Raw genomic sequence first — 27,428 nt, forward strand, 5'->3', positions numbered from 1 at the left:
CCGCTTGTGGTCACCAGGTGCGCTGGAGAGGGGAGGATCTTTGCGTCGCCCAATCTCGCCGACAAGTTCCGATAACTCGCGCTGCTCGTCGCGATGAGGTGACGGCGCCGCGGGACTGATTCGCGTATAACCGCGCGCGCGCGCGCGACTTCCTCGTCGACGCAGGCTTCGGTGTCGTCGTCGTCGCCGCGCGACTTCCGTTTCGCGCGGGCCGCGGATGCAAGACGCGCGCGAGTTCTTTCTACCGAGGGACAGTGAGAGAGCGCGCGCGCGCGAGAACGTAAGATGGCACAGGACACCGACGACATCAATCTCACGCCGCAGGAGTTGCAGACTCTATCGGAGCTGGACAGGTAAATCGCCCGCGTACGGATCCCGCGAGCCTCCGGCCCGCGGGTCAAACGCCGTTGCCGGGGTTCCACCGAGTCCCGCCGCGGCGCCGAGATAACCTAGAAACGCGTTTGACAGCGCGCGCTCGTGCGCAACCTACTGACACCGTTTTCACGCCGCCGAGTGTACCACATTTCGGCACCGGGAGATTTCTCCCGGCCGGGTTGACGCGAGTAATGACGAAAAGCGAAAAGCTAATCGTCGAAACGGGCGGAATCGCGGATCTTTCGGTGCCGGTCGCCAACGATAATGAACGGTGGGTCGTTGGGGTGGCGAGATGCGTAAACACGAACGTTCGCGGACCACGGAGGCTTCCTGGTCGCGCGTAATTGTAAATGATACAATATGTAACTTGTATTTCTCTTTTTGTGCACAGTCGGCAGTTTGGCTTTCTGAAACTGAACTCCCCGGAGCAGGTGAAGAAGAAAGCCTTGGTGGTGCGTGCCATCAAATACCTGGAGCGCATGCTGGTACAGGCCCAGGCGGAGAAACAGCGCAGGAAAGCGGATAGTACAAAAGGATGCCTGGATGATAAAGAGAATGAGGACGAGGATAAAGGAATAAGCATCGATCCTAAGACATACTGCAAGCTGGGACATTTTCATTTGCTCTTGGAGGATTATAACAAAGGTATATAGCATGTTCACTAAGTTTACTTTCGCGGTAAAGCAGCCTACAATACTTTACTTTTACTTAAGATTTGTAATTTTATTTAATTTGATAATTGAAATTTAAATATTATTTAATTTGAATTTTATTTTATAATTAAATACTTTGGACAAGCAGGATTTTCTTCAATTTTTCGTCATTTCTTAAAAATAAATATCTGAAAGAAAGATAGGATAAAATAAAATAGTTTTTATTTAATTTTTTTTTTTTATTAACACACATTTGTAGTGAATTATATATTTTACATTTTTTTATTACAGCAATGTCGGCATATCAGAAATTCTACTCTTTAAAGGGCGATTACTGGAAGGATGCTTCATTTCTTTACGGATTAGGACTCGTTTACTTCCACTTCAATGCCTTCCAATGGTGAGTCCAAATAAATTTTTATTTAATCATATCCGTGCGAGAGAAATGTGGCGAATTTTATTACAAGCTTCCTGCAATATTTCAACTTTTAATAATATAAATGAAGTAAAATAGAATTAACTGTGAATTAATTCACTGATATTAATATATATTAAAAAAGAAAATTATAGATTAAAGAATTTAAATAAATTTATATTGTAAATCTTTTGAGAAAAACATAGTTAATGTTTTTTATTAAAATATAAATTGCCAGGATAGCTGTGACTTTTCGTATTTTTGCTTTATTCAAAGAGCGAAAAGTAGCGGCTGGAAAAAAACTTCTCAGAGTACTAGTTGCAAATGCACGAAGCTTTATTTCTCGCGCGTAATCCTAAGGTAGATCTCGCGGTCAAGTTACTTGACCAGGTCTTAGAAAAGCCGTAAGGGCGAAGGGCCGCGCCGGTGGAACGGCAAACATGGCGGCGACAGAAAAATTTCCGCGATCTCTCGCAAGAGTTGCTCGCCTTGAGAAGGGGGCGTCGGCCCTTGCACGTCGTACACATATGCCGAGTTCATCGTTCCCCGAGCATATCTTTCTCTTTCCTTCTCCGCGTTCGTGCGTTCTCTATTTATTTTTTAATTTTGTATTGCACTCGTGACGCGGCCCGCTCGCCGATAAACGGCGAGCTCTCTTTTCGCGGGTCGATAAGTCGCGTAGGTCGAACGATAAATCGCAACGCTTGTGCTCCGAAAGATTTTTTTTTATAAAATCATAATTGTTCTTTCAAGTCATCTTTTATTACGTTTCTGCATCGATAACTCTTAGGCTTCTAAAATTTGTATATTTGACATTTAAATGACGACGCAGTTTTGCGTAAGGCTACGTTTTGTACGATATTTTTTACGGGTGGGAAAAAAAAAACCGATGTCATAAATTTATACAAGAATAATAATTAAATATTATAATAAAATATTTTCGCTCTGCGTTAAACATATGCGGTCGATAAATCCGCATGTTTGTCGGCAATGCGGTCGCGCGACTACGCGATGTGCCACGTGAGTCGTCAGATGTCTCTCGCGCCGCGGAACGAACGTTTACGTTATAAACGTGCAACATTACGGCGTGCCGGCGGTGCCTACGTGCCGAGCGGCAGCGCGATCATGGCGGCGCCGCCGCCGTTGCTGCTCGATTGGCGTTAGGCGGAAAGGGGGCGAAAGCCGCGGAGAACAGTAATGGGCCAAATATGCAACGTCTCTCTCGACCGAACCAAAATAGAATTTCGGGAGCGCCATACGCGCGCAACTCTCTCTCCAGCCATGACGGCGGCGGATTGAGTAAACGCCACCGTAAACAAACCCAAGCGTAGAATCTCTCGCAAATTCCGCCCGTCCGTCCGAATCTGCGGTCTTATCGCGCCTGGGATATCCGCGATCAGGAAAACTCGCGTGGGGGTGGTGAGGGAATAACGTGGTAACGAGGCTCTTCTTCTCTTCCTCTCCGTTTCGTTCTATTTTCGGCGTGTGCACCAGCGCGTGATTATTTATGATTGACGCCTCGAGGATTCGATGATGAATTTGACAAGCCACGAGTTTATTAAGACTCGACCAAATCGCGCTAAGGTGGCGAGAACGTGAATTCTTCACGAAGTCCCTGCATATTATAAATGTAAAGTTGCGAAAGAAAAAGTATATCGCGAATATTCGCTCCGCGGTTTAGGTGCCCTCGTCTTTTGATCGATCGACGCGATTTAAAGAATTTATTTTTGCTTTTTACTGACGACGCGAGTATAATTATATTACGTTAATTCGTGTAGTATATGTGATTGATTGAATTTATTATGTATAATACTGTTAAGATAATTTTACATATGTTATGTGATATTTGATGCGGATTACGTAATATGCAAATTTTTAATTAATCCATTAGCCAGAAAATTAAATAATACTTTTACGGCAACGTATATTTTTAATTAAAATTCTTAAAATATATATAAAACATTAGGAAGAGTTTTAATTTTTTTAACACGTTAATTCTTTTTAGTATATTATAATACGTGTGTATTATATGACGTAAAGGGATTTTTTCCATGGTGTACATTGCTTTCTCTCTCTTTCATTCTCTCTCTCGCTTTTTGCTTGCTGCATTTCTCGCGTTCCGCGCAAATAATAATCGCGCGCGAATTTGTAAATTGGGTCGGGTTCACTTAACTACGCTTAATTGCTGGCGCACCAAAAATAGCCCCCGATTTATGCGGAAAATTGCACGGGCGGTATAACATCGAGCAACATTTTGTCGTGTATATTCGCGCATTCGTTATTCTACGATCGCTAACCGCGATTTCGAACTTTTATTCCCAGCGCGAAGTCCTTTTTCGAGCAAAATAATACCGAGAGACTGCGAGCAATGGTAGGAATCAAACAAATGTCGGGATATCAAAAACTATTTCGCTCGTTTTCAAATAAAAAAGACGGAACGGTTTAATTGCATCGATACTTCTTCAGCCACATTTTTTCTAATTAATTTAAAGTTAACGAGCCAAGAAGAAGCTACGAAATTTGGGGTGGGTAATTCCGAAAGCCGAAGGGAGGCACCTCGCGTCTCGAGGTCGGTGCACCGGGAGAAGAATATAGTTACTTTCGAAGTCGGCTGTAATTGCGTAATATTCATAACGATAAATACGGTTACACTTTGTAATCGATTCAGTCGAATACCTAGAATTAACACCTAGGTGTAAAAGTAAAGCTAACATCTTTCTAAGCGTGCGGATCCCAGAGACGACGAGTCGCGCTGGACCGCCGTGGTTCTTCGCTGAACACGTGTCGGTATAAGAGAGCAGAGCGTGAAGGCCGCTATAAAATCGATCGCCCGTTCATCCGTCCGCTGCTGCTGGCGCGACGCATCTATGCGTCGGCTGCGTCGCGCGTGACCCAACGTTGCTCTGCCATGGCGGACGACGCGCACCCGACAGTTGTTCCATCTCGAAAAGCCGAACGATACGCCCCGGGCGAGAATCCCCCTTGCCTTCCTCCACTTTCCTCACCCTTCCCCTCCTGCTCCGCTCTTTGCCGGCCCTTTCGCGACGCGATTCTCGCCCTTCCCGCGCGCGCGCCTCCGTGCGAACGTTCGTCCTGCAGCCGTGAATCTCGCGCTCCTCGTTCTCCCGAACTTGGCCTAGATCCCTCGCGCGAAGTCCGCGGATCACGGAATTTTCTTCGGAGTCCCCTAAACTGTTTCGTTTACTTTAAAAAATTTATTTGTCGGAATTTATTTGTACGCGCACCCGCCTCTTACGTTGATCCGTAAAGTCGCGACGTCCCGGAGACGTCTGTGAGGTAAACGAGACGAGGAAATTGTTGGCTTTGGTATTAGCTTACGGCTGTCGTTGTATTTTTATCGTGTTGTTGCGTTTCCGCGAGCGAAATCTTGAATAGAACGACGACGCGGAGTGTGCGCGATGGCGTGTGAATCACCTTTAGGGTGATGCTGCATCTCGGTTCTCAGAACTCACCCCCCGGAGGGTAACAAGAGGGAACAAAACCGCTGGGTAGAAGGGTTGCGTTACGCGTGCGGTATTATGTAAAATGACATTTCTTTTCTACGATTTGCGCGGCGTATTTAATTAGAACTATGTAAATTAGCATTATTTTCAGCGATTGATTTGAAAGATTTAACGAGACCTTATTCACTAAGTAATTCTTTCATAATTCTAATTTTATTCTCATTGCATCGTTGCGACACCGTCACAATTTTAATCAGCAATTATAATGACTCCGAAAATTCAAGTAATTAAGGCGCAACAAAACATGTTTAGAGAAAAATGTGCACGATAAAGAGTCGAGCATTTCTCGCTTTAATCTCCGCGTTTCGCACCGAATTCTCAGGAAATTAATTGTCCGAAAATAGTTGATTATTTTCTCCGCGCTCTCGTCAGTGGACGCCGAAAATGGGAAGGACGAATCGATAGGGTTGGCGGCTAATTACCAATTCAAACGATCCCGTTACGAAGTCCGGCCATCGGTGGCCGCCTACGAACGCATTCAATTCCATCTCAACCCTTTCGTCCGGTTAGCAAGGGGGGGAGGGAGAGAGACGAGCACAAAGCGCAACATGCGCAATTTTATTTGCGCGTATCTCGCGTGTGTATGTTTCGCGTGTGCGTATACGCATCTCTTTCGGAACGAAGGGGACAAAGACCCCAAGAAAAGTGCTCCAGCGTGGCGCACAATAGCAAATTCATTACCGAGGGACCAACCCTCTTGCCCGTGGCTTCTCGTTAAACGGGACACGCTGTTCTCGCCGTCCGAATATTTTATTTTCACGCGTCAAAACTGCACGGCGCGTCGCGTGGAAAATTGTAGCGTTCTCTCGCCCAGCAGGTACCAAAATTAGTTAATTTTTTTCTTTTATTTTTTTTCCCTTTTATTTTCGTTCTCTTGCCGCTGGATTTCAGCTTCAAATTCTGTTGTTACCTGTAGATTGTTACCGTGACATTTTTTAAAGTAAAGATATACCTCTTTTTATGAAATAAACGGAAATGAACAACTTAAGTTAGTTGAGACGAAGTGAGGTCGTTCGTTCTCGGGTCGGAGAGAGTCCTCGACGGATTTGGAATTTTCACGGGCTTGCGTTACAAACGCGGAGCGCGAGCTTGAAAACTAAGTTCGGATACAAAGTTTTTGAGTCCACGACCTTTCGCCACCGAAGTATGTAGGATACTCTTTCGGGAAGACTTCGCAAATCAGGTTCGCCGAGTACTCGCGGATATCCGGTTTCGCGATTTTCGACGGGTTCTCGCACGTGTTTGCGAATCTCTGTCTCTGCAACGGGTGCAACCACCACCACGGGCCGTGCACCCTGGAGAGAGAGAGAGAGTGCAGGGCGAGGTGCAAGGTGCATGCGAGCTCTGACCCAGATCGCGCGGTCGATATTCCCTGGCCCAGATCTGCTTCTTGAGATTAAATATTTTTTCCACGCGAGCCCGACGAGGACGACGGTGACGATTAATCGTTCAGATTTTTTTTTTTTATACTCAATAACTTTTCGCTAAACGGCTCGACGGAAGATTTCGCGATTACATGCACGTACAATTTAAGACTCCGTGCGAATACCGGAAATACTACAAATCGATCTGCTTTAAGCGAGGTTGATAAACCTGAACGAGACCGTAATCGTTCGATTATATTCGCGCAAATTACCACGTCGAGTTTCTATCATTAATCATCAATTGCGGATCGAACATCTCTTATTCTCGCACACTTGAGAAGAACAATATTATTTTAAATAATACGTCGGGGCGCAGATTGAAATATCGCTGCATTCTACGCCCGATATGATTATTGCGGGTGAATTAGGAGTCCACGCGATAGAGTCAATATACGGCGACGGCGAATCGCCTCCTCGGCGGCGGTGTTCGTCACTTGGCGAGGTCATGGTCAGGCAGCGTGCTGAAACTGAGAGTCAACAAACTCTGGCTCAGTGGCGAACGAACGAACAAGCGACCGGCCAGCTATCCGACCGGACAGTTAACCAACCCAAACGTAACCCCGACCACAGCACAGAGGCTGGTTCTCCGAGTTGGTAGCGGATTTTGCTCCTCTTTCTTCCACCCGCCCTCTCTCTCTCTTTCCCCTTTCGTCCCTTTCTCTTTTTGCCTTTCCCCCCTTGTCCTTACCTCTATCGTTCCTACCTCTCGCGTTCCGTCCCCTCGGCGCGTCCATCTAAAAATAATTCGCGATCATTATTTATAGCTCGCTTCTCTTGCGTGACGCTTCCTTGCGACAGGTTCACGATCGATGTCAACGAACCGCGACGATTTCCGAAAGATCTAAGATCCCCGATCCCCGTCGTCGAACCTTTGCCGATCAACGACGCTTCTGCGAGTCCTGAAAGTTAAATTCTCAATTCCGGCGTAGCAAAATGTACAAGACTACGTTGAGACTTTTTTTTTCTAATAATTTAAGCGTGCTGTATATGCGCGTATATTTAAAGTGTTTGCGATTATGAGTATTCTTACGGGACTTTTACTTCGCTCGGAGTTAAGCGAGATTAAAATAAAAATTAATTTATTAAGTGTTAAGGCTGAGACTGCTCGTCTCCCGTAATATTAATTTTCTCGCAGCGATTTTGACGCGAAAACTTGCAAAAGTCTATACATAGAACGCCGCGAGGCTTTATTAAAACGGGGATAAAATAAGAAAGAAAAAAAAATATATATTGTCTTATAATATCGCGCTGCTAAATTTACCTAGTTGTTGATGAAAATCGAAGTGAGGTTCAGACGCTATAAATAATGCGGAGCTGCTACAAATTTTCACGTGACGCAAAACCACGTCATCTGTGAAAGAGCCATTACAAAAGGATTATATTATTTTACGGCATCTCGCCGATTATTAGCACGCGTTTGACGTCATTTGCATCATCGTGCCTCGCGCTCAAACTCCGGCCACTTTCAAATCGTACGGGACGTGTCACATCGACATACTCCCGCGTCGTGATTGCGCCCGACAACTCGACAACTGCTAATGCTCCGGCAACATATTGGAGAAACCTAAACATATGGCTGAACGATAAGTGACATTCCAGCGACAGATTGTACGGTTTACGCCGCTAATGCCGTCCAGAAGAGACGAGATTTCGAATCCTCGCGAGCGGCGCGGCAATACTACGAGCACTCGATACACGCTTAGCTTTAGAAGGCAGAACGCCCCGGGTGTTGACGCGTAACTAAGATTCAAGCCGGACGAGTGATTCGACGTTGCGGTCGGTGACGTCGTCACCGTCGTCGACGGCGACTCCGGGGCTCCTTCGTCCGCGTAACGTGACGTCAGCGGGTCGGCGAATCGTGTAGCTTCACGTCATAACGCGCCCCCGCGCGCTTACCGCGTTTCCTCGGCTTCGTACATCGCGCGCACACCGCGGACGGAGACAGCGGCGAGTCACGTGACGTCACGGCACGAGGTCTGGGGACGGTGCCGCGCGCGCGAGGGTCAACGACCTCGCGAACCGAGTTCAATACACCACGACGACCATACGGAGAAAGAGAGAGAGAGAGAGATAGATACGTATAGGCCGCAAGAGTCCACGGCGATGAGTTCCTGCGTTCGTCGCTCGCAACGTTTCGCCTCTGCCTTCCTTCCTGCGGTTCCCTGGAAAGAAGGAGCTCTTCTCCATCTCGTCCTCCCTTCATTTTTCTTTTTTTTTTTTTTTTTTACCTTTTGCTCTGCGCGTTACGCACGGGAAGCGCAGCGGCCCGCGGTGGCAATCGAGGTGAGATCGCCTCGAACGGATGTCCTCGCGACGATGGAAGATTTGCACGAAATATGTAGGAAAGTCGTATTGAAAAGTCTCGTTTGAAAGACGTGTGTATTCTGCGCGAATATTGGTGGTTAAAATGAATAACGCGTTGAATTGTATATATTTTTTTAATTGCTTTTATTTTAGTATCTCTCACTGGATATTGTTTATAAAGCGTCGCTTAATTTCTATCTGCGTTAATGATATTTAACGTGTATTTTATTAAGCGATATCGCGAGCGTTTCGAAAACAGTTTCAATTTCACAACGTTATCGTTTAACAACGTTGAATTAATACGAACTAATAATTTGATAATCTTGGTTTATTACGTTCATTGATACGCGATTGATATATGATGCCTGATTTTATAAAGTGACTAAAATTTCATTACGTATAAACTCACCGCGATTTTCTCTCGCGGGATATTCGTCGGCGGTAATTCGGCCCGCAGTTTCTACGGCGTTTAATCGATCTGCTTTTATTTCGGTGCACCTCGTTTCAATTGGTCTGTTTTTCTGCATTTAGCTGAGGAAGTTAAAATTAGTCGACGCGACGCAGCGTTACATGTGGAAGTCACTGACTTGCGGCGATAAACCGGGCTTTCTTCGGTTCGGCGTGAAAAAAATTTCTTCCGCAACGCAACACGAGGAAAAAAAAGAATAAAAAAAAAAAAAAATAAATGCAGAATATCGCGCGTCGTAAATGAACAAATCCGCTTACTAATTAAAAACTTATCTCGAAGTGGAGAAAAACGTGATATTTATTAGATTAGAGAATTAAATAAGATAAGTGATTAAATATAAAACGTATGTAACCCACTTTTATTATAATTATATAACGCGCATAAATTATGTATCTGGAACGATGTTCCATTAAGGCTTGCATTTCGGGAATAGAAAAGAAATAGCGAAGTCGCGAACAGCGATAGTAATTTTAAAGATTACAACCGACTTGGCGTGAACGTTTCTTCCACCGGCGATGTTTTATTTGTCATCGTGACCAGTCGTTTATTATAAACTTGATATTTTGCGAGGTCCATCTGGCCGAGACCCCGCTGCGCGATTTATACGCGATCGTTTCTAACGGATGACGTGAAAGCATGCCGTTGGCGCGAGTCGCGCGAGGTGCACCTTGCGAAGCGAGGTGCGTGCCGCCGCGACCACGTGGCTTTGGCATCTGATAAGGTCGACGGAAACCCACCTCCTAGGCCAAGTTTGCTCGACACTCGACTCTTTTTAGGTTATCGAACCTTCGTAATTGCACTTGTCAGAGGTAACTTAGCGTACTCCCCCGGTACCTCCCTTTCGTTTTATTTTCTCGCCGGGCACACAATCAGATAATTAAGACTTCAATTAATTAACAGAAATTATCTCGATTTTATTTCGCTTTATATTTACAGAAGCACGATTTTAATATAGATATTATGTGTTCTCGTTGTAATCACGGAGGCTCAGAGTAGCATAACTCGGGGGAGTTATTTTGTAATCTACTTCCGTCGTAAAACTTAAAAGAGAAAAATGTGGCTGCGCTCTTAAAATATCAAGAATAATTGCACCGTACGTAAATTTTATTTCTCACTGTGAACAAATTAAAAATATCGCTACATTCTTATCTAAGGTCAAGCGTTCCTGAGCAGTGTTATCGATAAGCGCAGCGGCTCGCGCCTCGGATCATCGTATTTTTTTCTTTTTTTTTTCCGAACATGCTATTTGCTACGTTCGTTTCGTATAACTATATTTGTATCTTTGAAGACCTCGGTGGACAACAATAACGTTCAACGAGTCGCGTTGGCGCGAGGTAAAATAAAAAAAATTGCATTCGGGTGGAAGTGTTTGAAAAATTAGTATCTTACTTTGTGCCGATGATGGCTTGAAGTCGAAGTTACATGGCGGACAGATTTCGATTTTCGCGACGCGATCGCGGTCTCTATCGATTCGATTGAAAGTAACAGCGTTTTCCGTACATAAAAGTGAGTTAGCGAGCGAACGACCACTCTCGTATTGGCGATGTTTCAAGGACGGCACGGCAAATAGGGTAAGCCGCTTTAACATCTTGAATATATGTCACGATTGTGTGACAAGCGTGTGAACTTCCGCGAATGATAATGACACAACGGCCTTCTACTTTCAACCATTTTCATTTCTATAAAGTTGGAGTTTTCCTGGCATATCAATGAAAATTTTACGAGATATATCTTTACATCCCATTCCATTTAGAAATTTTTTTTTTTCATATTCCGTGCAAAAGTAATTTTTGTAAAACAACATCGGGATATATTTTTTTTTATTTTTATTTTTTTTTAATGAAAATAATTTTTTTTTTTTTTTAGAAGTTTCTTTTCAAAAGTATTTTGTTCCACGCGCATTTATTAAATTCCGCGTCATTTCAAAACGCAGCTGGGCTTTTAAGCCGTCGCGCGGCATAAATCTCCGGTGTAACATATCGCTCGCGCGCGTCTTTCTCACGGCGTTTATTAATTCGCCGCGTGCGACGATCGTGACGTAACGTTTAAACACCGTTTCTTTGTTAATCGGGCCGACGTCGTTCGGCGCGCGGGACAGGTGCATTTTTTTTTTTTTCTGCCTGGCGTAATCGCGCTCTCGCGCGCGGGGTTTTGTTACGTGTCGTTCGCCTGCTATTTATAGATCCGCGGATTAACGAAGTGAGCTTGAAATGAAATAATTGCGGGCGCGTACGTTTTTACATAATTAACCTTCCGCGGCGGTATTTACCGCGTGCTCGTGGCCGCCGCTTACGCGTGATAACCGGCCGCTCGTCCGGATAACGGGTCCTTACGCAGCCGCCGCATTAATTCATCGCGCGGCTGTGAATCGTCGGGCACATTCTGACAATTTCCTTCGCTCGTTCGTCGAAAACTATATTACCTTTGCTATTATGGGAGTAATCGTTGATCATGGATTTTCTGTCAACTTTTTCTTTCCTTTTTTTCATGTTAAGAAAATTTTTTTTTTTATGTATAGTATGTATAATTAATTATAAATATGACATTATAGTTGAGTTGATTTAACTATACAATTTGTTGTTAGAAATACTATCAAAATATACTCGGCGCTAAACGTTCTTCTCTCAGTGTTAATTTCGCTATGATTTTTCACCCTTTGAAGCGCACGGGCTGTTCACACCTCGCGTGACATGTCACGTATTTTGGGCAAAATTAACTGCATGTGTATAAATATTCGAACAGGGGAGAAACGAATACATTTGAATACTAGGGTACATTTAAATAATTCGAACGTTCTACGTCGCGATAGAAAGTTTTTCGGTGCCCGTCAATTCTTTCTGCGGTCGTGTTAAACTTTCGCGAGTAGAAAAACCTTTTACGGTTCAATCTTTTATTTTCTTTAGTATTTTTTTTTTTATATAAAAAAAAAATCGTTTTCTTTCCAATTCAAAAATGTCGAAAAAAGACTTTGAGAGCCCGGCAAGGTTCTTCCTCGCGTCGCGCAACAAGAGAAACGAAACCGGAAACTACCGTCGTGTATATTTCGGTAACGAAGGTTCCGGTAACGGGAAGGGCGGGCGGCAGGGTCCGCCGATTCCTCGAGTCGCCGCAAAATTCCTGAGCCGGCGGTTTCTACACAGAATCCGATACGGGATACATATGCGAGAGAGGCGCGGATCGTAGTCTATGCGCTGTCAGACGTATAATCAGCCGATTACGCCGTTGTAATAACAGGCTTAAATTCCGAGTAGGCCGGATTCGCTGTCGATACCTCAGGCCGGCGCGTAGTTTTGTATGTGGTCTATGGGAAATTTCAGACACAAAGAGAAAAGAAGAAAACGCTCGCGCGGATTTCGTCGACGGCTCCAATCGCAGCGCGGCGATCTCGTTTCTCCTTTTGCTCCTCCGTACCTTCGCTTTCGGCCGCGGCAGGTTGAATCGGAGACGCTCAAATTCGTTGGCTTTTTGCGCGAAGCCGAGAGCCAAACGTTCCGAGAGGATTTATGCCCGCAATATTTTACATTCGCCGCGGCGGTTTATTCTGATAATTTAAAAGCGCGAGCCCGATTGTTATCAATTTAAGCTCGGACTACTGTTGTTAGATACTCCGACGTTATGGTATGTATGTCATTTGACATATATGCGTTCAATTACTGTTAAAGTAATTAAAAGAACACAGAACTCGGTCTGTAATAGGGAGCATAAAAATACTTTTGATATTGCCTGCGCAAAATTAATTACATATTAATAAGAAAATATGTTTACTTTTTTTTTTTTTCTCTGGAAACAAAGTTGCTTCTTATCTCGTCTTGAGTTTATCACTTTAATTTTTAAATACAAGGCAAATATTTTCTTTATTACTTCTTAATCGTCTTAATTACATCTTGCAATTTGATATATTCATTTTAGGGAAAATAATTTTTTTTATCTTTACTCAAAAAATTGTTCTGGGCTACTAATCTAGTGGTTTCATATAGGAAATAAAATAGGAACAAAATTTTTGTGCCATTTTTAAGGTTAGGGATAGGATACTTTCAGGCTTTTATTTTTTTTTTTTAAGATTGTTCTCAAAAATAAATCGATTCGGACATCAGGTGTAAAGTGGTAAGCGTCATGGTTTTATTCAGCATAATAGGTGCGAATTTGGTAGTTTTACGTTCCCGCGGTATTTCATCTCGACGCGGTGCGTCGCATGACATCACACGACGTCGCATCGTGAAGAGGGTGGACGCGCGTCGGGCGGTGGCTCGGCAACGAGTGTCGCGGCGTGCTGCTCTAAAACAGGGCCGCTACGCATGCGTGCTTCCTCTTCACTCCACCACGGTGGCGCGAGTGGCGGCTGCGGGGTCAGGAGGAGGAGGAGATGCCGCCACCTAATCCCAACTTGCCCAGCTTGCCCTACGTGCCAGCCAGGCGCGTCAGTCGCGCGAGAGCCTTCGACGTGTGGAGGTGTCTCCCCGCGCTCCGCGTGCGTTACCGCCGCTCTCTCTTTTTCTCTCTCGGACACACACACATATACACGCTCGCTAGCTCCCCCGTATCTCCCCCTCCCCCCCTCGAGCCTCGCGCGACAACGTATCACTGCCATTAGTGTTATAATAATTATACGATCACTGCCGGAGTTGCTGTGTGCCGAGGCGCGCGCGCATAATCGCGATCGCCATCGCGTGATTAACCGCCGAGAAGTTGGCTGTATCGGAGTGCACTTCACGCCGCGCGCGACGCGTCGAGCTGGACGTTCCGCGAGTGCGTCCGTTTCTGAGTACTCGCGCGGTGTCTCTCTTTCTCTCTCGTGTTCCTATTCTGTGTTCAATCGCTATTATATGACGTACGGTACACCCCGTTGGCAAAGACGCGCGGGCGACCTAATCTCGGCGAGGATCATCGGGACCATGAAGCGTCGCTGAACGTTTCGACGTCGCGCCGGGGGAGGTAGACTGCAGCGTCGAGAACAGGACGGGAGGCGGAGAGCGCGGATACATTATCGTGCTGGAAAGAGGAGAAGAGACGACTGATACTCGACGACGCGCGTCGTGATTTAAACTGCCACTACCGCCACCGCCACCGCCGCCGCTGGGAGATTTAAATGGTGAGTGTTGCGTAGAGTCAGCGGCGCGTCGCGCTGCGTCGATCGTGAGGCTCACGCGGCAGCCTTCCGAGCGATCGTCAATCGTTCCTGACGCGTTCTTCCCTTTACGGCGAGATCGGCATCTTCAAACCTGGCCCTTTCACGGCTTTTGCCGCCTACTCTCTTTTTCTCTCTGTTTCTCTCTCTTTCTTGTTCTCTTTCTCTCTTTTTCTCTCTCTCTCTCCTCTCTGTATGTGTCTCTATTTCTCTCTTTTTTTTTTTTTTTTTTCTCTCTCTCTTTCTCTCGCTCTCTTCTTCGGAACAGCAGCGGAGTGAGTCGCGCGTGTGAATTTTTGGCCAGTGCTCCGATCGATGCCTCGGGGACGACGCTTTCGTGTACCGCCCTCGGCTCGCCGCTCTCGTCCTTTGACCCTTTTGCCGTGCAAGCGGCATGCGCGCAGGGCGCAACTCCACGGAGGGCTCGTCGCTCGGCCCGTTCGTTCACCACCACCGCGGGGTTTTGCTCCTCGCTGAAATACCTTCCTCTCCCTGCCGCTTCTGCTCTTCCGCTGTTTCGGGATCGAGCTACGTGTCGCCGTAGCTGCGTCGCGCGAAAATGAAAGTGACGCTCTTTTACGGGCGACAGGGATTTAATGACCGCGGGATATAGATGAGTTTTTTTTCTCTTTTTCACCCCCTCTCTCTCTCTCTCTCTCTCCCCAAATGCTATTCATACGAGTGTCATCCACACAGCTCGCGTTTCGGCGGAAACCGCACATGCTCTTTGACTAAATTTGGAAAATCAAAACCCGACATTATTCATTATCGCCACTTCTGCCGAATCGACGGTGAGAAATAAAATACACGGCGTCTTTGTTTCGGTTTAACTCTCGAGAATCGGCTTGAGCACTCTCTCGTCGCTTGAATGGATTTCGAAGTTAAATATTAATGCATATCGGCTTGTAATTAGAGTGCGCTTTTATCGTGGAACACAGGCGTGTTTATTTCCACGATTATACGGTGTAAATAATGCGGAGACTAAATACGCGGGTTATCGACGAGAGAAGAACGACGCTACTTCTGCAACCCGACCATAATTGAGATATTTTTAGCGATAAATATGATAAAACTATTTATAATTGTAATTTGATTCAGTCGTGTTTATTGTTAAAAATATAAAGCTTAGGTTGAGTCCATAAAATTAGTTAATCGCTGAAATCAGTTAATTAAGTAATCGGTTTGTAAATAATCTTTTGATAGTTTCGCGTTATGTAAAAAAATATATATATATATGTAAAGGGCTTTTTTTTTGATAAGAGGTGTGTCCTCGGCTCATGCGAGCTCGCAATCGCGCCGTGGAGGCGGCGATGCACATGACGTTTTCGCGTGGAAGCCGCACTTCCGGCCATTATGCTCTCTCACGGCCTTGATGAGACCTTGCTCTAAATAACGAATAAAAGCCGAAGTGCCGAAGCCGCGGATCGAAACGCGGCTCTAAACCTTGGCATTTGCGCTAGACCCGTTAAATCTCGTGCCTTTTACCGTTATCGCGGTAACTCGAGCAGAAGAAAATTTTCACGCGATTCTTGCACAGGCGACATCTTTAAACTTCTTTTTTTTTTTTCTCCTCTTTAATTTTCTAATTTTAATTTTTTATCCGTTTTTTTAAATTTAAATTTTGCCCCATTTTTTAAGTATCCAGTTGTTCTAATTTTAATTTTTTCTTCTATTTAATTTAAAGCCCTTTTTAATTTCTTAATTTTTACTTTTGATTTTGTAGTTTTATATTTTTCCGATTTTTTTTCTGTTTAAATGATCAATTTATGTTGCGAGGAACAGAGTTTAATAAGCGAAGATGCGTGTTAATGTCTCTCGGATGAAAAGGACATTTAAAAACTCCTCGACGATATAAAACATACGTCAGGATCACTGACCTTTGTATCGGAAGAGCCGGGGGCGATGGAAATCGGAGGCGGTGGGATGATATTTAGCGACGCTTTTAATTATCGCGACTCGCGTTTGAATAAATGCAACAAGTTCTGCGAGCGCCGTCGGACGTTCTCGATGGTGATAAAAGATCGAAAGACTGGATGCGTCAGCTGGTCAGTGCGTTTTAAAAAACCCGAATCGTGTTTCTCTCGATCGACAATTTTTTCTCGCGTCCCAATCTCTTCCTATTTTTTTTATACCACCTCAGGGTTCAAGCGCGGACGATTAATAGTTCAGAAAAGCCAAGTAGATTACAAATAATGCACTGAGAGAAAAATAAAAGTACTTTTAGACCCGGCTATAATTTTTTAATATCTCTAACGATAAACATGATTTAACTATCGATTATCAATGTGAAATATATTTTTCACAATAAATACAGTTCACTAGACATATAAAGTTTCAACAGAGACTAAACTTTTCTTCTTACCGCACAGAAGCAGCGTCCTGATAAAAAGTTATCTCGTTGCGGTTTTCGATCCCGCCGGTTCGGGTTTTCGGTTTTTATTCCTTTTTTTTTTTTCTTTGGCACGCTGGCAAGATCGTGCCGCGGGATTCGCGAGATAGGAAGACGGCGGGTTGATGGGAGTCGGCGCAGAATTTAAATCCTCGATCCCTCACGGTCGCTGACCATGGCATTCAGGCAATGCCACCTCGCAGAGTGTTGTTGAACGAGTTGAAGATCACTGGCCCCCGGCTGTTTCTCGGTCAGAGCTCGGCACGCCGATGTGCCCCCGAGATCGATGAATCGTTCACGTATGTAGGCGCGTGCGGCGGAATCGAAAGAGAGAGATAGAGAGAGAAAGAAACGAGAGGCACCGGATTAAAATTAATTGACGAACTCCGAACTTTTAGTAAGGTAACGCTTAGAGAAAAGTATTGCTTCCTTGGGCCCAATTATCATTTCATATTTCTAACAGCAAATACGACGGACCTTAATTACAATTGACTCGGTTATATTTATATTTGAAAATATCAAATTATGGCTGGGTTCATAAAATAACTAATTTTCTCTGAGGGTAAATGACGATTAGTGATTAATGGCATACTCAACATTGATTCATCGCAGCGTGTTTTAATATTTCAATAGGTTAAATTACACTGGGCAGTCATTACAAATATTGTTATTTGTGCAAGAATTTATTCGACGGAGATGATAAAAAGGGGCGGGTTTGTATTACTAATTTATGTCGCGGTTATTTAATCTACGAATAATTGCCCTTTAATTACATTAATTTGTGGCGTTGTTAACCGCGATGACGATCGCGCCATCGATTTATTACATTTTTTTTTTATCATATATTTGTATCGCGTTTAATTGAACGAGCATATTACGTTTAAACATTCGAAGGGGGGAAAGGAAAATCGAATTAGCGCTCTGCAAAAGGGGGCTCGTAATCAAGTGCTCATCGCGTTTTAAACCCGATTTCACATTCAATCGTGACGCGAATAACGAAAAGCAAAGAAACCAATTCTGACCCGGTTGTAATTATCGCGTCGACTCGGCGCTCGCGTTGAAAGGCTTTCCCGGAAAAATGCAGTTCGCTCGCTCGCGTTGCGTTTACAATTTTTTGTAATTACTGTTATTAATCGCGATTACGCGCGACCGCGCCGTGGCGCAATCGCGATCGGCGACCGGCCGGCCGGCCGGCCGGCTCGCGGCGGAGCCGATCAGCTGACACGCGTGATACACGCGCGAATTAATATCTCCAGTGGGTTAAGAGCGCGCGAGCTGTTACCGCGTTGGAGCCGAGTAGCGTTACGGCATTCACGCTAACCGCGGGAAACGACGGGCCACTTAACCCCGGCGACTCCCGAGGCTTGTAACCCCATCGGCTGGCATTTATATCGATTCCCTTGTCTCTTATCGCCACTGGTTCAAGCCGCGAATGCTAACGCGGCTTTGTCGCAAAAATACGAAATTGCGTCATGCATTCTAGCTCTTCCTTTCTCGCGCCGGAGCCTTTCAAACAGCCGCTTTTCTCGCGAGAAACACTAAAACGGGATTTTGTAATTTATATCACGTATTACTGAAATAAAGTGCTGAATATATATATAGTAATAAAGCTGCACAATAAAGTACGCACAGACACTGACGTTACTCGGAACCAGCAGCAGAGAGAAGTGTTTTTACCTCGACGGTTGCTTTAATCTTTATCAAACACATTTTTTTTTTTAATAATAAATTTAATTTAAAACTAAAAGAAGAAAGAAAAAATAATTATATTAAATTGTGAGAAAAATTTTTTCAATTTATAAATTATTATTTATCGATTTATAAATTAGTACTAAAAAATTAATCTGCAGAAAAGCCTCTGTTCTAGAAAAGTGCGCACATTTATTTTCCTACGGCGTAAGTAGTTCGAGTTAAAAATTACCGCGTAGGTTCGATCTCGAGCGCCTACGAGTACACGAGCGGAATCCTGCGGGAGTAATTTGCGCGTAAGACTAGTTTCGCGGACGAGGGAGGGAAGTGGGGAACCGAGAGGATGCGTTCGCACTCGTTCGCTAGCGGTTAGACTCGCGTTCCGCCCGAGGAGGAGAGATGAAGATGATACAGGTACTAGAGAGGAGAACGAGAGCCGGTCGTTGACCTCCGCCAGCGGACGGTCCTCCTCTCGTGCGCGGCTCCGCGCGTTCTTTCGGCCGAGGTTTTCGTTCGAGTTTCTTATCGCCTCGGCCGCCTCGAGATAAAGATTCCCTCTCGTCTCATCGCGCCTGGAATCGTGTAAATTCTGGGCCTCTCTATGGGCGATAACGGACTTTCGACGCCTCCCGATAACGTAGGGACAGGGCCGCGATGACATTGAATAAAAAGCACTGCCGCAGAAACGTATTTATTTTGTATCTAATAATAATTGAAAAAGATTTTGGGCACTGGTGTGAAGCAATGATAATTATTATCGCGTAAAGAAAATACGATTAAGAAAGATTAAAGCGGGCCGCTGCGAGGAATTTAGATACGCTCAGATAACGGTATTATAGAAACGTCGTATATCGTTATTAGAAGAAAAAAAAATCGAGTAGTTGTAAAGATATAGATGCAAATGAAATATGAAAGAGGTGAAATTTTTATAATTTAACAATTTGTCAGGATAAATGTTGCCGATACCGATGACTACATCTCTTGATCGTCGATATTTCTCTCTATACAAATTACGCATATGTTACATGATTTCCACATACTGTTATTTACGGGTTTTATTATCGCTTTTTTCTTCTTCTGTATTTTTTACGGTGTGTAGTTTAGAACTTATTTACTGCCAAACGTGTCTAAACGCCGTCAGTGCGAGAGAAAAAAACTGCCGAGGCGGGGACGTTTTAAAAAGTAGACATAGAGGATTCCGGGACTCCTGCATTTAGCGTGAACCTGGAGAAGGCAGTGTTTACCGCTAAGCGGTGTCTTCTCTAGTCTCACGAGTGGAATGAAGGGGGACGTCTTACCGCGAGGCTGACGGCACATGGAACGTGGGGGCCGATCTTATCTCGATCTCCCTTATCTATCGGGCTTTTCCTTCGTTCGTGCAGGCGCGTTTTCACAGCGGACAGCCGTGGCGGCGGTTTCCGCCACGTCCGTGGAATCCTGCTCGCACTTAGTCACCGACTACAGTTAACTTCCTGCCCCGCCGTCCTGTCTGATCGCGCGAGGCCGCCGCCGAGACGTGCTAGTCTCTTTTTCGAGCCTCGCAAGAACTCTTGTAACCTCGAGCCCGCGACACTCGCGACGAACCGGGAAAAATTAAAAGGAAAGTAAACGATAAAAATAGCGGTCGACTCCCGTGAGTCATTAGCGCCGGGTCAACGTTCCCCTATGCAATTAACGCCGGCTTTTCAGATCTTCGGATTTTTCTCGCGATGTCGAGGCGCCCCTCTTCCTTCGCCGCCGACGCGGCGAACGAGTGGCGGCTTTCGTGCCGGATCTAGAAGTAGGACGGCCGAAAGTGAATCTCCGGCGCTTTCGCGCGACCCTGACTATTTCGCTCGCAGCCCCCGGCCATCTCTTGCAGGGGGCGGGGGGAGGGAGAGGGGGAGGGGAAGCAAGGGAATCGGAGCCCTTGCTTGAGCCCCGAAACTGGTTTCGCGCGTCGGGCCTTCGTGAGTGCCGTGCTTTTGGGAAGAGCGACGCGCGGCGACGGCGACGCGACGCTACTCGTCTATCGCGTGCCCCTGAGGGGGGCCAAGAGGCCCAGAGACGAATTAGACGACCGGTCGTCCGTTGCCCGGTTCCCGAATCTCGCGCTCGTTCTTAGACGCGTTTAGGAGTGAATTTTCGTGTCGGGTCTCAACCTGCCGGTCTTCTCTTTTTCTCGCCCTTTCTCTCTCTCTCGTTTTCCTCTCAGGCCCCTCCCCCCTCCCTTTGCGGCCCCTTCGTCTTCCTCTCGCTTTCTCTCTTCCGCGCGCAAGAGGCCCATGGGAGTGACCCTGAAAGTTCAACAGCCCTCCCTCGAATGGCGTTTCCCCCCCGGCCGCGCGCTGCACTCTCGGGTTCTCCTTGTGTTCCCCCTCGCTCCCTCTCCCCCTTTGTGTCCCTTCTTCCCTTTGTGTTGCGCGCTGAAACCTAACTTCGCTTAGGCCGGCCGCCGCGTCGATGCACCGCGCTGCGCCTCTTTTTCGCCACGTTCGGCTGGGACTAGACTAACAATAAGATTTCTAGAACCGAAAAAACGACATCCATTAGAAAAATATAGGGTTATTTCGACGCCTTATTTTATTTTTACAGACAAATGTATCTCTGCCGCACAATTAATTTTTTTTTCCTTTCTTTTTTTGTTTTTCTTTTTTTTTGTGAAAAACTATACGCCTCACATTTTTATTTATTATTAATTAACTAATTTAATTATTATTCACCATTATTTATTCTGTGATATTTCTAACCATAAGTGTGATAACTTCTACTGTGATTATTAGATCGAATAACATCGTTAGAAATATAAAATTACGGTTGAATCCAGAAGTAACTAAATTCTTCCCTCGCTGCAGGGCCCAATTGAAATCGCGTTCTCCCGCGGTGCGGCCCGAACAAGGGTCTCTTTCTCTCTCTTTCTTTAAAAGCAAAGTTTAAACATCCGTCTCTCGCGCGTTTCTCATTCGAGTCCCCGCGTCAATTATCAAGCTAGCTCGCTCGCCGCGACAGGCGCTTCCATAAAGCATCCTCATTTCGGGGCACCAGGTAGAACTGACGGTTGGTTCGATAATAGTCGCCTGATCGATATTCTCCGCGCTGCACGCTCGTGAGCGCCGCGTCTAAATTCGGAATGAGATTCGGAATGAGATTCGTCCTGCCGGAAAGAGGAGGGAGATCGAAACCGTTATAATTCCGGCGAGGAATTTCTGATAGCGAAGCAGGGGGAAGGAAAGTCTTACGGCCCGTTTATGACGAATATGTAAAGCGGACCGGGAATTCATCGGTCACGCGTTCGATGCGGCAGCGATCGACTGATCCTCCTACGTCCTCTTTAACGTCGTGAATAATGAAAGGCACGATTTCCGTCTGAAAAACAAAAGCGACGCTCGTGTCAGCCGTGTTACACTCGCCCGCGTTTCGGCCTGCAGTTGCAAAGTTTTGCCGATCGATGCACGCGAGCCTTGCGTCACCGTTGCATCGCGTTTTATTCGCGCCGGCAGAAAATTTCAGCAACAGGGATTGCCCAGCTCGTCGACACGAACATTTTATTCCAGCTGTTACGGAAGGAATTCCGTTGGAATTCTTTCGAGTAGAAGTACGCTTCGGTAACAAAGCGGGAAAACTTCGCAATTATCTTCATTACGGGGAGATTTATCGCGTAACTTTTTTTTTTTCCTACAAAAAAGGGGGGGGGGGAAAGAAAATAACCGAGGATTTAACGGCAAGATTTGCATTTTATATAATATTTTACCCGCCGAGGATCAAAATAAAAGGAGTCTTTTTAGTAGTCGACGTGACACAGTCCCGTCCTTTGAATTTCGCTCGCGAAATCAACCTGCACTTATCGCGTCGTTTTCTTTCTCTCTATCTCTCCTTTCATCTCGCGAGGACGTTTTCAGCGAGGCCGCGGACTCTTCCTGTTACGCCTGGTTCTCTTTCGTCAGCTGATGATCTCGCACATGTTATACAATACATATACCTATCAAAAAAAATTATCTATACATAGATATATATCTGTATATATATATATATATATATATATATATATATATATATAAATATGTACCTGTATCGGCCGCGCTTGCATGTGTGGCCGCGGCATGTGCGTACTTGAAGGCCTCGTCCTTCGGTCGCGCGCGCGACGCATACATCGCACGCACACGCTCGGTACATTGCCGCATTCTGTAAACGTCGCGCTGCACATGCAACGCGAGTCGTCGCCGCGCGCCCGCCATCGCAACGGCGACGCGTAATCAGCGCTTACGTCATCTTCGTATGCGCCGTGCGTGCGTGAATACACGCGTGGACGCGTGCGTGTGCGTTCTGTGACCATGCGCTTCATTGTTCTCCGCATGTCTCCTAGCACGTCCGCCGTTACTACTGGGTGTTACAAAACTGAGCGGAGGTCTTCCAAGCTCGCTTTTTTTTTTTAATGTAAATACGTTTGCGCTTGCAATTATTTTAACGGGACTCGGCTGGGTTAATATTAATTATCACCGGAAGCTTTTTGTTTATCGGGCGACAGTTTACGGCATATTGATTTATATCTCGTTTCTGTGTGAAGCTCCCGATCATCGGAAGTCGGATAATTTTACAAAATTGAGAGAAAATATTGTATTCGTTGAATAATTTGTAGAATTAGCTTTCGCATCGTGCTTGCACCTGTAAAACATTCTCTTTCCCGCCGTGCCCCCTCCGCTCTCGTTCCGCTTTTCTCGATCTAAATTTAGACGCGGCGTCAGCGAGTGTGTCAATTAATTCCCGGATTTAAATAGACGCTCGTAAGCATCGCCGAGCCAAGAGTGCATCGTTTCCTCGTGCCGGAAGGTAGGCCTTCGCTTCGTTCCGGCTGCCTTTGCGGTTTCGCTTTTGCCTCCCATTCGATAACTATTGCGTGCATCGTTCGTGTTCGCTCGCTATGTGTGCGCGGCATCGCGCCGATAATGCCGCTCGCATTCGCCTCGCTAGCTCGCCGCTAACATACGGACTCGATCTGTCCACTGACTTGACTGACTGACTGACTGCCGCCTCGAACGCATCACCGAGTCGTCAGAAAAGTGGACCACGAAAATTTCTCGCTCCGAAATAAAAATAATGATCGAATTTATATATAATTTTAATTCGATTATCGTAAATTTAATTCAGTCATTTTTTTTATATCATTAATTTCGTTATTCTTTATTACAATTATTATTTTAAATTAAATTCAAATTAAAGATTGTTAATTTAACACTTTATTCTCGCAAAATCGATCTTTTCCACCTGCTGAGTTTGCTGAAAATTTTGCGAGCCCTTCGTTAGAAAGTCAATGCGTGCAAAGGCTGGCCTTCTTACATATCGGTCCATGCTATTTCGGTTGCAAAGGCGATTGCGAGTTACCTGCGAAAAGAAAAGCAAATTTACGTTCTCCTCGCCGCGGCAAAATTGCGCGCGGCGCGCATCTCGAAGGTCGAAACTATTGTCGCTGTCGTTTCAAGTACGACATTAGTAATGCAAACGGTTAATGCGCCGACCGCGGCGATTAGCAAACACCATTAATACTCGACGGACGGGTTTAATATTTGCGCGTAAATAGGGTAACCGTTCCAATCTTGGCGAAGGGCTAAAAGCGGCCGTTTTCGTGCGGACGGACGTTTAACGTCTCAAAAGATTCGTAATGCGAGAAAAGGCAAAGGAAAACGAGTTAAAATCGGTATTCAGTTTTGGTTATTAATTTCTAATTATTACATATAAATTTTTATATTTTCATATTTTTATATTGTCATTTTGTAACCGCGCAATTATTATCGCATCGTATAATTTTTACTAATAATTCTCGGCGGCGTTTTCTTCATTGAAATCTGAGCAAAGGTTGCCAGTTAAACAAAGAGGGCTACGGCCATTCTGCCGGTAGTACACGTGCGCCGCATAGTTCGCAACGTGTGCACGCGATGGGATAAGTGCATACGGTTAAAATCGATGCGGCGATATAATCCGCGTTCGCGAAGCTCGGCGCAAAAAGGAGGAAGAGGTACTGTACTTCCGTGAAGGTGATCACGTGTTTGCGCAAAGGGGCAGTTCTCGGAAACGTTGGTGCGCTGCGAAGGGTTGCGAGCACTCGGCGCTCTTTCCCCTCTTGAACGAGTCGTTTATCGTATCACCCTCCGTCGCTAGATATCTCGCTCCCCCTCGCGAGATTCCGTCTGGATTTAGCGATATTCGTATCCTCCTTCCCTCTGCAAAATTCCTCTTCTTTTTTTTTTTCTTTTTTTTCTTCTTTTTTAGAAGCCAAGGGGCAAAATATTATTTTAAATTCTTTTGAACACGAGGCAAGTTTCCCGTAAAATTTCGCAATTTTATTTTCAAGTGTTTTCCGAGGGAGCAGTGATATTCGGTGAAAAATTTTAGCGATTTTTTATATTGTAATGTTATTTCGATTGAATTTTAACGCGCAGAAAAGCGGTAAAAATATCGACGCCGTTTTCCGGGGTCAACAGTCCAGCGGCGTTTCGCGCGGTATCGCGCTCGCGAGAGGATATTATTTATCTTCGTTCCGGTTGCAGCTTTTATGATTTTATACGCCGACCCCGAGGAATCGGAATATCTAATTCAGTGCCGGACATTCAAATGAGCCGGATATTGCCTTGCCGCCTTAGTCTAGTGCTCGAGAAAAGGCGGTGTAAAGTTTATCGAGTGGCATATCGGGAACGACCGGCTTATCGGGCGGCCTCTCGTCGCGCTCGCCAATATCTTTGACGGCGACGACAGTTGCACAATCGCGGTGGAGGCGCGGCAGGGAAAGGGCCGCGATTTTCCTCCACCGAGTCAATTCGCTGTTCCATTCAATGCCCCCATTTCTCTCTCTCTCTCTCTCTTTCTCTCTTGCTATCTATCCGTTGCAGGCCGACGCAACGGTACTCACCGCGACGCGCCGCATACGATACGATGCACCGACGACCAACGATAACGCACTGTCGCGTCGCCGCTCGCAACCTTGAAAGAATCTCGGCACACATCGATCCGCAAAGCGAAACAATAAATTTCTACAGCGACCGGCCGCCACGAGTTTCGATTTAAATTGAGCTCAATCGAATTCGTCGAATTAAGAACCGAGCTAAATTTAAACGTGTGCGTAACGCGGAAATTTGCATCGCGCTTAAATTTATATTTTAACCCGCGATATATTCCGCGTCTTCGCGGATATTTAGTCTGAGATTTCTTCGTATCTCTTCAATCTGCTTCTCAGGGCGAGGGTCATTTCAATTTAAGGAACGGTCCACCCGATCGCCTCGACTTGCCGCGGAAATCCTTTTTCATATTTTCCGAAATAGCCCCTTTTCATTTTACGACTGCAGTAACGCTCGGTTTTACGCTGCCTGAAAATCCTTTCTACGCGGCGATCGCAATTTTCTCTGTCGCCGATCGGTGGGCAGGGCGACGATTTTTTCCGCTTCGCGACCACGAAGGGGTGAACATCCTCCTCTCTCGCCCTCTTCGAGGCTGTTCGCCTCCCCCGGTACCGCCAGCCGTTAAAGCCGATGTGGCGTTCGGAGTATTGACCCGTTTATTTGCCGCCTTCCGACGCGCTGCCTTCGATGTCATCTCTACGACACCGAACTCGGTCATTTCTCTCAGACGTAACCTCTTCTCTCGATTATCCTCGTCGGAACAAATCGCTCGTCTCACCGCTCGCCGCGGCGCAAATGTAAATATAAATTTCAAATGCCGGCCTTATCGGCCGTGCTTCTTTTTTTTTTTTTTGAATTAAAATCAGATTCGACCGAGGCGGAATCCACGCTCTCTCGGTTTCGAAATAAACGACGGAGAATCCCGAGGTTTCTATATATACTTGAAGCGAGAATCTGGTAGCGCGGTACGTGCGCGGCCGGCTTTAAAAATGAGCCGCGAAAACATCCCGTGGACGCGAAACGAGAGAGAAATGACCGCGTTCCTCGCGCTGAAAGTGCAGCGCGGGAGCGCGCAAACTTGCACATCCGCGTGGAATTCATCTGTGCGACGCGCGAAAATCGATGGGCACCAGCCGCTTATCTTCCTCCGCTCACTAGCCACCCCGATGGGGTACTCTCACTTCTCCCTTCCACCGCGCGTTGGGCTAGGTTAGGCTGTGTATCCTCTCGCCAACGTTGCTGGATGCTGCTACCGTTAGCGGTCCACGCGTCGTCATAATTATCGCCTTAATGACCGGCGATTAGGATACTTCCAGGAAGCGTCTTAATGCAGTTTTAATTCAATTAGGTGACAGTCACGCCCGGAATTACCTCGTTGCTTTCTATTGTCACGTAATTAAAGAAAAAGAAAAGAAAAAAAAAAAAAAAGAAATAAAAAGAAAAATAAATTTACATACTTGTTAAGATGATTATTTATTAATGTAAATTTTCTGACGGCTGAAACGCGAGGCTTTAGAGAAAATCGTGGAAAATGCACTTTGTGATACACAAAGCCTTTTGATAGACGAACGGGAGAAACTTGAGAGGGCAGAGGGCATGCGATAAAAAATTAGAAGGCCACCTATATCTTCAGTTCTTTGTTGTGCTATACGTGGGCGCCTTTGGCAGGCAAAGTTTCGCCCTCGGCAGGCCCGCAGAATATTTTGCCCTACGACGACGTAGGGCGAGGAGAATGAGGCTGTCTGGAGAAGGACGAGAAAAAAAAAAAGGAAAAAGAACCGGGCCTTGATTCGCCGTTTCGAGTTAAATCAGGACTCGATTCTCTTTCCTTATCTCACCTCTTTTAAGACAAAAGGGATTTAATTGGGAATGTACAAAAATATTCGAAGGAAAGTGTTTTTAAAATCAAAACGTAACCGGGGGAATAATTTCTCAGCGTCGATGCGAAAAGTCAACGCGAAACTAAATTAGGTTGTTTGTCAAACTGTCGAAAAATTGGCAAAGTGTCTGAGACAAAATCTACAAGATAGGAGCTTGAAAAATATTAAAGAAAAAGTGTGACACGAGACGAGTATTTTATCGAATTAAATCAGGAAATCGATAGCAATATCGGAACTTCAATATTCCCTCCCCGTTTACGTTTTAATATTTATATTAACATATTACATTTCGGCAATATCAAAAAGTAATATTGG

General features: G+C 45.5%; 1 protein-coding gene across 2 annotated transcripts in view; it reads left to right on the top strand.

Moving 5' to 3' along the window:
- The first annotated feature begins 194 nt into the window (after positions 1-194).
- Utx (Utx histone demethylase) overlaps positions 195-27,428 on the top strand; it is a 56,051-nt gene continuing 28,817 nt past the window's right edge. Inside the window, exons 1-3 of one of the 2 annotated variants that reach the window (XM_070667112.1) lie at positions 195-353; positions 767-1,020; positions 1,320-1,428. In XM_070667112.1, the coding sequence (XP_070523213.1) occupies positions 286-353; positions 767-1,020; positions 1,320-1,428 (431 nt within the window). In that variant the 5' untranslated portion in view covers positions 195-285. Of the gene's footprint in view, positions 354-766; positions 1,021-1,319; positions 1,429-13,608; positions 14,254-27,428 lie in introns of those variants that run through there. The other variant, XM_070667113.1, reaches the window with a different exon arrangement.

The sequence above is a fragment of the Cardiocondyla obscurior genome, linkage group LG15, assembly GCF_019399895.1.
Source record: "Cardiocondyla obscurior isolate alpha-2009 linkage group LG15, Cobs3.1, whole genome shotgun sequence".
Classification (NCBI taxonomy): Eukaryota; Metazoa; Arthropoda; class Insecta; order Hymenoptera; family Formicidae; genus Cardiocondyla; species Cardiocondyla obscurior.